Genomic DNA, 13599 nt, shown 5'->3' with positions numbered 1-13599 from the left:
TCCTTCAGGAATATTATAGTGGCTGCCAGATTAATCGTCAGCATTAAATAATTTCGGGAAGAATGACGGTTTCTCAAATGCTATCAGTGCTAAAAACCCTAAGATCAAATAAGCTCGACCAACCCGACCATCCACAGCGTAGCCAGCGATCTGACGAGGAGCTTGATCTCCCTCAGCCTGCTGCATGGTTGGCAGTGTGACGCCAAGCAGAGCTGACAGACCCGCCTGCCCAAGGCCGGGTTTCCAGTGACTGGAGCAGAGAAGGGCGATGCCAGCGGGCTGCCGAACAATGTCCCCTCCGGTTTAAGTCTCACACCAGTGCAAAACAAATCACATGACGCTGCTCAGGTGTGGGACCATAACCGTACGGGACAACTTCTCCTCCACCGAGACCACAGAAGAAGACCCAGAAGAAGTAGTTCAGTTAAATCTTCACAACGTTGTATAATTATGTAGCTTAATTTTCCTGTAGCTGTTCCGTAAAGGTTGGTAATGAATATCACTTCAGTGAATCCTTCGAAATAGCACTTAGGAATGGCTGTTGGCGAAAGAACAGTCTAAAACGAGACAATAGGGTAAGACGTACTGTAACCTTGCCTTTTGTTTACTCCTGACCAACCTTCTGCATGGTCATCATGGCTACTCTCTCGGGGGTTGACAAGATCAGTGCTATGGTTCGGTGATGGCTGGGCAGGTCATGTGAGCGCGACGGAGGAACCTTCCGTCACACGCTTCACACTAAGAGGCTAGCAAGAGGACAAGCTGTGCTGACACATTGTCGTTCTGGACTGCAGCTCCTCTAGTTTTATTTGATTGGCTTTAACAGAGACAAACATAGACAGAGCTACCTGATCATCTGGACAGGCAATTATCTATTCTACAGAAGATCCTGTTCCTTCTTTTGTCTCTTTGTTGGTCGTGAGCAAGCAAAGTAATGACTTGTCTCTCTGGGAGAAGAATGAGGGAGAATGGTTTTAATTGGACAGTGTTGAGGACTGGTGTCCTTGCACAATGTGTATACTTCATAAGTGGACAGGAGGAGAATGGTTGAAGTCTCCTTGTGTGAGATGAGCACACACAGAATCTTGTTCTTCATCATTCACCTCGAAAAGCACATTAGGTCTCCACATGGGGCAGCTTCTCTGGAAGATGTGTTCTGAACGATAATGGGCTACCCTCGGCAGGTTGACAAAGTCTCATCTGTTTTTTACATGACAGAACTTAAACTTTGGGTATTTTTATCTCACCAGTCACCATTAACAGTCTTGTTTTGTGTAACAAATCCTACAAGAGTGATATTGAACTTTAGAAAGCTTCTCTCGTGCAGGAGGTAAAGGCCTTTCAGGACCCTGCGGAGGAGGCGTAACAGCACGTGTTTCAATGCCTGATGGTCTGTGTAATTGGACCTGAAGTAAAAGCCGCCTAGCTGAACTTTGTAATTGCTTCGTTATCGGTTCAGTCCTTGGTACACAGCATAGCTCCACTTCCACTGACTCCCCTCTGCTTTTTTGTTTAACTAAGGACAAAGTATGTCTACAATGTTGACATTTTTTTCCGGTGGTAGTGTAGGCCAGCTCTCCACAGTTCATTTTAAACTTGTAACTGACTGCTATGTTTTCTAATAAACTCCCACTCCCCCTCGTGAAACTAGTTAACTCTTTGACCTCATTAACACAGAGGTCCAATTATACTGTTTTTGATGCAGTAATAACTCAAAACTAATACATAAAATATATCAAATGGGCACAAATTACATATTTTAAACATCCCTTTCTGATGTTTTCTTGTAGCCGAAGAGCAGCCCTCAAATTCAGTTATTTTCAGATGCAAGGTCTTTTTAAACAGAATGAGGAAAGAGATGGTTGCAAGCCAAGGTCATCTACTGAGACGAGGTAAGTTTGTGGAACATTGAGTCTGTTATGTCACTCAAACCTAAACAGCAGTTATCCTTTCATTAAGTTTACTTCCTTCAAATGTCAGTATATCAGTGTTTATGATTTATTTTATCCGGTTTCTGTTCATATTTTTATCATGCTTATGATACAAACAATATCATACTTATGATATTCATAAGCCGTGCTGTCATTGCTTCGGTAAAGAGGTCTTGACAAGTATAGTTCTGTTGAGTTACGTTGATTCACATCATCTTATTTACAACTTTCCAGCTCAAACAGGGATCCCACTGTGATGGGATCACAGCTCAAACAGGGATCCCACTGTGATGGGATCACGGCTTGTTCAAACACTGGGACGGTACAATGACACAATAAACAGAAGAACTTTCTCCATATTATGTTCCATATACATTATGTCATGTCAGTTTGATTGTTTACATCCAAGTAGATATGACTGTGATGCATAAGACTCCAAGTGTTAAATTATGATGTGCAATGTTAAATATGTATTTTTCTGGACATGTATTTAAGGATAAGCACTTAAAAAAAAAAAAAAAAAGCAGTGGACGTGAATAACTCTTAGCAATTTAGCTGTCAGGGGCTCGTATCTCACTGTCTTACATTGAGGACAGAGTGTTCTGTGTTTGTTCACATTAGCATCTTTGGTCTCTCACTGCGTCCTCTGAGCTAGCATAACAGTGACTTCACTAAAGGGCCGCTCGGTAGCCACAGAATCTGGGTGTGGAAACAGTGTTTCAGAGGAAACCTTTCCCTTTCTTCCCCCTAATGACCTCCAGTGTTGGAGGATGCTGTTAGTTCAAACAAGCCCTTTCATTTTGGAATAGAACATATCTGGGAGCTCAAATATATAGAGTAACAGTACGCACATATCCTGTGAGGGCCAGGCCGGGTTAATGTCAATACAGTAATGTCAAGCTTTGGGTTAATGAAGTAGAAGAGGGGCTGGGAGGGGGTGGGGGTTGTGGTAGGAGGGGGGAGGTCGTTTTAGGGAACATCTACTACTTCTGGATTTGACGGTTAATCTGTAAAGAAGAGAAAAAGTGCTGTCCTCCATGCCAGCTGGGGAGAAGTTCTCTCAGCAATGTGTGTCAGCATGATGCCCCTCTGTTGGAGAAGGGTAGCGTGTTGGAGAGTTTACAATGAACTATCTATTACTTGGAATACCAATCTTGAGTTGGCCACCACAAGCAACAGCTTGTCTCCTATTGTTATATTTATTGCTCTTGATTTATTGATCTGCCCAAGTGGTCACTTGTGTGTGATTTGACTGTAGTGGATACATTGATGTGTGGTGTTGAGGACGTCTGGCTGACAGAGTTGTTCAATATCTCGGTAATTGCTCCTGTGTATGAATGACAAACATTTGTCGGTGGAGCCCTGATACAGTTACAAATGCGTCCCACAAAAATCTTCCTCTCTCTTTCCCTCACGCCTCGCTCTCCCTCTGTTCTTGCATGACACACTCCACTTCCAGGTCCGAAACAAAAATGGCAGTTGACTCACCAGCTGATATGAAAACTGTCTGATGAGATGTGTTTAAGGGTAGATTAGCAGGCAGTGCTGCAACTGCCCATAGAGCAGATAATCTCCCTCTCTTTATACACCCCTGTAAAGCACGCCCCTGAGCACCATCCTGGCATGGGATCAATATGATAATTCACGCCTTCAGATAATGGGATCTGATGTGTGTGCGCGTGTGTGTCTCTTGTATACAAGGCTGCCTAACTGTGTTTGTTTTGGAAGCACTCCCAACCGGATGCGTGAGGAAAATGTAGACTGACAGCCACCCCCCTTCGCCTTCAGTGGTCCTGACAGGCCCACGTTGATTACCATCAGGCCCTTCTCTCGTCACTGCAGCCTTGTGGCCTCATCTCGTGATTAGAGGCTGAGAGGCTGGACAGGGGCCATGTAATGTACTGTACAGCCCCTCCTCCCTATGGGTTTTGTTCAACTTTTTATTTATTTATTATTATTTCACGTCTCGGGACGTGTCACAATACAAGGTCTTGTCTTTTGTTCTGTCTGCTGTTTTTGACAGTCCCACCCTTGGTGTCACGTGGGCGTAGAGAGAACACATTCTTCCTGCGTGGCTAGAAGGAGCGTCCTGGACGTACGCTACAATAGGATGTAGCCAACAATGAAGACGGTCAGATTTCTTTAACAGGACATACTGTTATGTCTGTTATCTGAGATTAACCAGATAGAACGTGGGCTAATGGTGTTGTTGCCAAAAATCATTGTCTACAACCTTCTTTTTCTTCACTAGTGACTGGTGTTCGGAATAGACTTTTGTTCAGTTTGGTTGAAAAAGGACACAGTAGCTGTTATTTGAAAAGCAAAATCCCTGGCTCTCCCACCTCCTCTGTGGACCGTCTTAGACATGAGGCCAAACACCTCCTCCTCCTCCATCCTCTGTTTCTAGTATCTTCATGTCTCTCAGCCCCCTAATCAGCTCTGCAGAGGAAAGGCACACATGATAGTCGAGCAGCACTCTAACCCTTCCTGTTTTTAAATGACATTCACTTTAGGGGCAGCCCGCACCACAGCTAGGGTTGAAAAGAGTGATCGCGTGCGTGTGTGTGTGTGTGGGATGGAGGTTGAGAGGAGTGTCAGGTTGAGAGGAGTGTCAGTCTCTGGGCTCCCGGGGAGGAGTAGGGGATTAGGAGGGATATGTGTGAAGGTGAAGAGGTCTTACTCTCTCTGCTGCTTGGAGGTGTGTGTGTGTGTGTGCGTGTGTGTTTGTACAGTACAGTAGACAGCCTGCTGGACATGTGTGGGAGTGTGCATGTGTTTCAGAAACAGCTGTCATACAATAGTATGAGTTTCTAATCACTTTCTAACAGGTTGTGATGAACAGTTTCTAAGATAGGATGCAGATTCTAATTAGTAGGAACTACTCTATTGTAAATAAGGAGAAAGTGCTGATTGGCATTACAAGTACATTTATTTGCTGGGGGATGTTTACTCCTGTCGCTGTATAGTAGATCAACGGAGGAAACCTTCACTTTGCCCAAAAGGTAATCAAACACAGAGCCTTGAGGGAAGGGCATACTGTTATCTCTAATCGATTTATTCAGTCTGGGAAACTTGCTTGAAGGAAAGGGTTTGTTTGTGTGTGTGTAGGAAGAAAGAGAGATGGTGTGAACAATTTGGACTTTAAACAAAGTTAACTTCTTTTGAAAGAATGCCAGCTGGCCTCCTTCTGCTGTTGGACTGTTACCGACCCTGCATAGACCTGGCCCATCCGATGACAAGGAGTCACCTCATCAGTCAAAGTAGAGACTGGGAAGCGAGTCTTAGTGTTTACACTGTGTTTGTGGTCGTTTTTAAAAACCTCTGAAAGCAAGCCACGCTGATGTTCCTGTCGCATGGCGCTGATGGCGTCAGTTACATTGGGCTCCATTGTCCCTCCATTGCCAGGCTGCTGAGAGACGCACATTGTCGGACCAGTCTGTTTCGGGCGTGTTTATCTGTTGGTCCTTTGTTCTTACCACAAAACCAAACGAAACAAAGAAAATAAATTTGGGTACCAGTCCTTTTGTTCCATTGAAGAATGGTTCTGTTCTGAACCTTGGTACATTGATCAGAACATCCTCTTTGTCTCCCGGGACAACCGAAGCGGACGAGCCTCGCCGGCGATGGAAGCGGCTTCAAACGCACAATGCGGAAGGTGTCCTCAGGAAATGACACGCTGGTCAGGATCCAGCGAGATGCAGGGCACCGCGCCAGAGAGAAAGCTTTGAATGGGAAAAGCGTCGGAGTTAGTTTGGAGTGCCTCAACCGGGTTAGCCTAGCGTGATGCTAGGAGGGAAAGCGTCAGGGCACCAGCCGTGCTGCCAAAGACAAATGGCTGGTCAGAAAGTTCCTCCTCAGAGCCGGGGTGGGTTATGGCTTCTTTATACACACAGCCAGCCCCCAGCACACACTCCACCTTCATCAATCTGATCTGAGCCGAGGGGGGCAACTGGGAACCTGGCATATTGGATTTGGGGAGGAGGATGAGAGGCCCTTATTGAACACCTGGGGATGGTTAAGAGTGGTGTAAACTAGGAGTGGTGTCCTCTCAGCTCACTGTGGGGCCAGCAATGGAAGGACGTTCAAAAAAGGGATTCAAATGGCAGAAAACCGAGTGCTGTCGTAGACTGATGAGGGGGGGTTGGTGCCCACTGGGTTTCTGACAGAGGTTAATTACGTTGGCTCGCACCTCTCAGGATATCAGTCTTTGAGAGAAATTCATTAGCCGGCTTCCCATGACTCCCCTGGTCTCAACACGCAGTGTGGTGTGTACACCTCTTTTCTCTATAGCACTTTCACTCCTCTCTGACAGAGGGGGCCTGAAAAGATAACTGCAAGGTAAGGGAACAGGTGGCTTCTAAAAGTTATTCATTAACAGTGATGAGTATCAATAATGAGGCTTCAACTTTACACCTTTGTAAGGTGTATAGAGCGTTTGTTTTTCTTTTTTTAACCTTTTTATTCTCTGTCCTTCTCATTCCCTCTGTCTTCACCCTCCCTCCCTCTTTCTCAATCTCCCTTCCTCTCCCAATCTCCCTCCCTCACTATCCCTTTCCTCACCCTTCATCCCTCCATCTTTTCCAACACTCCCTTCTCTCTCCTTACCCTCCCCTCCACTCCCTCCTCCAGGTAACAGTATACTCCACACTGCGGCGGGCAGCGTGACCAGCGCTGTGCAGAAGGCCAGCCAGGCTCTCAACGAGCGCGGCGAGAGGTTGGGCCGGGCAGAGGAGAAGACCGGTGAGATGAAGAACAGCGCCGAGCAGTTCTCAGTCACGGCTCACAAGGTGAGGGCGCACGCCGTCCAAAATACTAACACACAACTCCAGAGCCCCATGTACCAGGACATACATTCTCCTTAGTCAGTAATACAACTTTTTAATTTACTTTCTTGGAAATGTAAGCTCTCGGTACTAAAATGATACACTCAGCAAAAAGATCCAACAATGTTGTTTAGTCCTGAGGTAATGTTGTACTGCCTAGGGCCTTTACTGGCAAGCTCATTTATGTATGTCAGGATTTCTTCCTCTCCCTCTTTTCTCTTCATCTACTCTTCACTGCATGTGGTTCTCTCTCCTCCTCCCTTCTGATCCGTTCATCCCTGCCCCTTCCATGTCGGGATGTAAAATTGCACGATGCTTAACGACGACATTGACATTATTTCATTTAGCTGAAAAATGGAATCCAGTGTAAAAATGGAAGCCATTCATGCTTCTAGTATGCATGCCCGCCATCCTGATTATTCCTAACTTTTTAATGGCGTACTCAGTGTCACTTCCACTGGTGTCCGGCCGCGGAGGCAAAGTAATTTCGAAATGAAGCCGTCGTCATGAAGAGAATGGCTCGAGTGATGAAATATGAATAATGCATGGCCATAACGATAACGGTTGTCTAATCGAAAGCCTTTCGAAAAGTTCTGTCTCGCCCTATGACTTCTCTCAGATAAAACTCCAGCGGTGCCAAATTGGAAGAATGCAGCAGTGTGGGAACAATTTAGGAAATGACAGTGCTCGCCTATGTCTCTCACCCAGCGAGAGAACGTCTGTGGAACTCAGTCGTTTTTTACTCCCTTCCCCGTAAAATCCTAGACGTTAAGTGCCTCATTTTGTGGCCTGTTTAACTAATTGGTTTGGTTGCTTTTTGTGTCAAGATTCACACAAGCGTTTCGTTCTTTTGGCCTTTGTACAGGAGCACAGCCTGTCATATAGACCAGGTGACAGTACTGCACTTACAGTGCTATTGTTCAGTCTTCCTGTTCAGTCTGACAGATTTGACAGGATGCCCCACCAGGACAAACATGCACTGTCTCATATGACATATGAACATGTCATAGCCGTGCTTCCTCTTGTGGTCTTCTGGTTGCGTGCTCTGCCATTTTCAAACGTACGTAAACAAACCTAAATACATCAGCCTGTCTGGCTGACATCTGCACATTTGGAGCCTTGCTGATTCCAAATGTACAACCTCCTGTGCTACTCTGCTGCCCCCACCTGGAATTACTGCAGATTGTTTCTCTTTAAAATGAACATATAAAGCCCTGTATATAGTATATAATTTAGCATGTGTGAGCTTATATGCACTTGAGTGTACAGCACATGCACATTTGTAATTGCTTTGTGTGTATGTGGGGTTTGTGTGTGTGTGTGTGTGTGTGTGTGTGTCCGCTCTAGTTAATAGTGCCGCTCTAGTGAATTAGATTGGTGGCCCTGGCCTTTTCCCTAATGAGCTAACTGCCAGGCCCGTTAGAACCCTTGTTAATTAGATTAATGAAGTCACCGGGTGCCCAAGTCACCGCCTGAATAAAAAACAAGGGACAGGCGTCTTACCATTGCCAGAGGACTGAGGAGACCCTAATAGCTTCTCTTCCTCTCAGACAGAGAGGACTGTACCCAGAGAGGCTCTGCATTACTCTGCCTGTGAGATGTGTGGCCCCTCATCTGGTGGGCTCAGGGCAGAAGGATTGTTTAGCTGTCTTGTCTGTCTCTTGCTCTCTCTCACTCTCCATCTTTCTCACACACACACACACACTTTTTTTGCTTGTTGATGGTTTTCAAAATACCGACAAAGGGCATTTACCTAAAAATGGACCTTGCACCGTTTTGTAAAAGCATCCATAGTGCGATAACTCAATTTTTCTTTCCTTCCTCTTCTGCTCTCTCCCTCTTTGTCTTTCCCCTTTTTTGGGTTGACCCTCTTTCTGTCTCCCTCTGTCTCTCGGTTCTCTCTTTCCTCAGCTGGCCATGAAGCACAAGTGTTAGACCTCTGGCCAAACCATCTTGGGAGGGACAGCCTATCGCCAGGCGCCACATTGGACGGATCTCGCATTCGATTCTTTTTACAATTTTTAATATGATTACTTTTGTTAACACTTTAATTTGATGGGTTGTCCTTAATGATGATGCGACTGGGCCTATGAGCAGAGAGGAAGAGAGGAAGAGAGAGAGAGAGAGGCTGTCGAGATGATCGGTTACCGCTCTACCTCCCTCTGTTGGTGGAAAAGTACTGTGCTTACTTCCTGACCCACCAGGCACACACACACACACACACACACACAGACACATTTAAGCATCACTCAGACACAGCTTCCAGGTCTCTAGTTGAACTGTCACTCTGAAAAGAAGAAACTGGGAAACGCCATCTGAAGAGATTGGTGTTCCCTGTGGTGGCATGGATGAAGGATAACAATGATTCTGCTTTCTGATGTCTCCTTTCATCTCTTAGAGTAAGACGTAAGGTGAGATTATACTGTGTATGTGCGGTCAATTTCTTCACCTTTTCTTTTCCCCAAACGAAACCAAACCCACTCTGTCCACAACGAGCATTTAGACTGTAACGCTGGTTACATTTCAGAAGTTACACATTTAGAGACCTTGTTTTGGCTCAAAAGATTCAACGTGTATGTTGTTAAGTAAGACATGTAGTTCAGTACCATTGTGCATATCAGCTTCTGCTGTTGTAAAAAGCCTACATGTGTTACTCTATACTACCACTATTATTAATGTCAACGTCAGTGATTTAAACCACCCAATCGACTCAACACTTTGATCCACACCACAGTCACAACTTGTGTATTTGATTGCTTGTTTTACCCAAACGTTGTTTTTCTGGTGATATATTCTGGTGATAAACTAAACATTAGGTTGATCAATAACATGCGTCTCTGAAAGCAGCTTTGTGTTGTAGTTCTGTTGTCACCTGCGCTCTCACACTGGCTCTGTAACTGTGGCTTCCTAACTAGTGAGACAGCAACGCGCGCACACACACACCACCCTCACACCCACGGACATGTTGAGACTCTTACCATTTATGTTTGGATTTAATATATTTGATGTTGCACTGACGACTTGACCTTGCAGAGCACTGCTGAGTCCTCTCCTCCCCTCAAAGTTCCAGTTGCCTCAACCTCTAATCTGCTTCAGCCTACACCTAACAGTTTGGATGTTCATTGTTTTTTTAATGAAAAAAATAAATATTGAAACGCAATTTCTGTTATGTTGCATTATGTCTGTTTGACAAGTTCAAACCTTTATATTGTGTTATTGTCTCGTTAGATGTCCTCATTGAATTTTGAAGTAATATGTTTTAATCATGGCACAGTATTTGAGTGTGTGATTTTTAACATCTACTATCACCACTAATAGCAATGCCAGAATGTACAATTTTGGCTTGTCCTACCAGTTGTGCAGTGATTATGGGTCAGTGCCTTTTTTAAACCCAGTATGTCACCATCGCGGCCATCTTGTCCGTCACTGTACATGTTTTAATTTGTATATTTCCCATGGTAACACAGTGGTTGGTAACCAAGCGTGAAGGCTGAGTAAGTTGTCTGTCAGGTTAATGTGGGAGAGATGTGAGTTATTGTGGGCTGGGTTTAACAAATGTTGTCATGGAGACACACCTGCATTATGTTTCAAGTGTTTTATAAAGAAGAAAGCTGTGCAACGTTAGAAATGGATTGGAAACTGTTGTAGTAAGGGGGAAAGACCGCAATCGTAGGTTTACTGTAATCTGCAAATATTTTGAATGTTCATAACACTTCAAGCCATCATGTGAACTGTCTGTCATTTTCTGTCTTTTTACATTTGATGAGGACTATGACATGTCACCACCCGTAAATGTACATAATGAGAAACATGTCAACGTCATAAAACGTTTGTATTTAAGTTCTGTTTGGTGTTCTACATACAGTAGAGGATTGTACTATTTAACTCGAATAAACACCTACTTCTCCCTCTGCGTTTCATTACAATCTAACTGGTATTTTATTAAAATTGTTTTAAGTTTGGATGACACTGTTAAATGTTCACATTAATAAACCATGCTTAGGTCTTAAAGTGATGTGTCAAGTTTATGGCCCTGAACTAAACCAGTATCTGCAGTTTACAGTTTCAACAACAGAGGGCAATGTGAACACAGTTATTTTTCTTAAACTCATGTATTGGCAAAGGTTTATTAAACCACAAATGAAAAACAAAGTGCAGTGGTGGTCAGGCCAATGATTTGTGGAAAGCAACATGTTTTATCCCACCATTGACAAAGGCAACGGACACTAACATTTGTCTAATATTACTTAATATTACGTCTGTCTGTGTAGCAGATTATCAGACCTGTGTCCTATGATGCTGTCTGGGTTTGGGTAGCGGGGAAGGGTGTGGTGTGTACTCTCGTGTCCTGTATGAATAAAGCCGCATGGGAAAAACGGTGACTGAGGAGGGAGAGGCAGTCTCTATAAACGAATAATTTACGTCAAATACTAACACACGTTAGTATTTGACGTGTTATTCACAAAGTTTTTCATATGTAACAGTAGCCTACCACCCAGCAATCCTACCACCCAGCAATCCTCCAATATTCAGTAAAGGAAATCTCAGAAGCCTACCCAGAGTTATCTAAACACCAACTTTTATCTGGCTGATTAAGATATACAGGAAAGTAGCTGCATCTTCCAAGTGCTGAAACTCATGTTGTACCATCGCCCAGGACTGCGGCGTAGACGTTCGGTATTGAATTCAGGCAAAGGCAGCGCAATAAGGGAAGGAAGCGACCGCGGGGAGCCAGACCCCGAACCGGATGAAGACTTCAATTTGGTGGCGGAGGCAAGCGAGCGGAATTGGATCTTGTCATAGCATCTATATTATCCTCCCCCCTATCGACTCTCCCTAATAGTTCTTTAATCCTGTAATTAATGATGCGTAGGCTGTGACAAGCGGGGAGAGGGAGTGAGCGCGGTAATGATGGAGGAATACATGATCTATCTTTACTGCCAGAGAGAAGGAACTAAGTACCTCATAAAACGCTCGAGCGCGGGACTCTGCTCCCGTAACTCACTCTCTAACAGACAGTGAATCATCGTCTGCTTCTCCCTAAAAACCTGCCCGTAATTCTCCCGCCGACACTCGCCCACCCTCTCAGCTTTGCCTTTCCCTCCCTGCCTTCTGCCCCCCAACCCGCCCACCTTCCTCAGGAGCCTGATGTGGTGCAAGCAGGACACCTGCTGAACAGCACCATCTGTTCTTTGCTGCCTGGTAACATGTTATAGAATAATATTTTAGTATGCCGATGTTCCTGTGTTCCTTGTTATTCCTGTCTCTGAAGACATGCATGTAAATACAGTCGTGCGTAAAGTTTACCAGTAAGTTTCTACTGTTTACCACTGGTGGAGCTATTGCCTGTCAGAAATGCCTTTTCAATTGGTTGGCATTGGCTTTATTGCTCTGCACTGTTCTGTATTGATCTGTTCAAGTGCTCATTTGTGTGTTATTTGACTGTAGTGGATACATTGATGTGTGGTGTTGAGGACCTTTGGCTGACAGAGTTGTTCAATATCTTGGTAATTGCACCGGTGAAAGAATGACAAACAGTATTTGACGGAGCCCTGATACAGATGCACAGATTCTCTCTCTCTCGCTCTCTCTGTCTCTCTTTCTCTCTACAGTACACCTGTTTTGTGGGCCCCATCGTCTTCCATGGTTCATAAAACCATGCACACGACTGAAAACAGCAAAGCCTTTGGATGACATACTTCTATGACACAGGACTTAAGTACAGTAGGTGTGAGTGTGTGTGTCACCTTGAGATGAGAGCATTGACATTCCAGTCAGCGAAAGAAGCTCTGCCATTGGTTCAGAGAGTTTGCTGATGGATGCGCCCCTTCTCCCCCCCACCCACCTATACACACACGCACGCACACAGACACACACCTCTTTCCCTAGTCCCCCCACACCCGTATACCTCCCACTTCATCTTCTACCCTGGCCGGGGGCGACACAGTTTAATCTGCCAACCTCCCCCTCTCCCTCCCGTCGGTCTCCATCTCTTCCCTCTCCCTCACCCTCCCAATTCCCAGCAGCATGATTCTAGGTAAAACCTGTCGGTGAGGTAAGCCACACCATCAGGCCTGTTGATGCAGTGGCTTATCTCACCGACTTACTCTGTAAGGCTTCCGATTGGTCCTGGAGAGTTTGCCGCTGACCCGAAGCAGTATGACCAGGTGAAAACGAATAACGTTGATCTCCCCAAACAAGGGCACCTGTCAAGGTCTGGGTAGATTACATTCTAAGCAAACAATCAGTTGTCACAGTCAATGTGTTGAGTCGTGAGAAATGGGCTGTAGTAAAGACCTGAGACTTTGAAAAGGGGCAACTTGTTGTTGGTCAGAGCATCTCTGAGATGTCAAGGCTTGTCAACAGCAGGGCTAATGTGGCACAAGTCACCGAAAATGTTCATTATGGTTACAGGAGGAACGTCACAGCCCACAATGCATCACAATCTGCTGGGTATGGGTCTTCAGTTTGACATGTGCCACCAACAAAAAAATCATTACGGACCAGGTACACCCTTTCCCAGCAATGGTATTTCCCAAATCATCCCTCTTTCAGTGGGATGATTTGCCCTAACGCGGCACACATTGTTGAGGAATAGGCTGAGGAACATGATGAAGTGTTCAAGCTGTTGCCCTGGCCTTCAGATTACCAGATCTCTGATTGAGGATCTGTACTGGACCCATAAGTCCGATTCACAACGGCTCCACCTTGCAACTTACAGGACTTGAAGGACTGCTAATGTTTTGGTGTCAAATACCACAGGACACCTTCAGGGGTCTTGTAGAGTCAATCCGGGTGGCCGCTGTTTTAGTACCTGTGTCCGTGTACATATATACATATTTATT

General features: G+C 45.0%; 1 protein-coding gene across 2 annotated transcripts in view; it reads left to right on the top strand.

Moving 5' to 3' along the window:
- The window catches only part of stxbp6 (syntaxin binding protein 6 (amisyn)), a 51750-nt gene extending 41076 nt beyond the window's left edge, over positions 1-10674 (top strand). The window contains exons 5-7 of one of the 2 annotated variants that reach the window (XM_067243878.1): positions 1791-1892; positions 6561-6718; positions 8666-10674. In XM_067243878.1, coding sequence (XP_067099979.1) covers positions 1791-1892; positions 6561-6718; positions 8666-8689 — 284 coding nt within the window. In that variant the 3' untranslated portion in view covers positions 8690-10674. The remainder of the gene's footprint in view (positions 1-1790; positions 1893-6560; positions 6719-8665) is intronic. The other variant, XM_067243880.1, reaches the window with a different exon arrangement.
- Positions 10675-13599: the final 2925 nt, after the last annotated feature.

The sequence above is a fragment of the Osmerus mordax genome, chromosome 9, assembly GCF_038355195.1.
Source record: "Osmerus mordax isolate fOsmMor3 chromosome 9, fOsmMor3.pri, whole genome shotgun sequence".
NCBI classification, from domain to species: Eukaryota; Metazoa; Chordata; class Actinopteri; order Osmeriformes; family Osmeridae; genus Osmerus; species Osmerus mordax.
The sequence above is the reverse complement of the archived record's forward strand: the minus strand, read 5'-3'. Positions and strand labels throughout refer to the sequence as shown.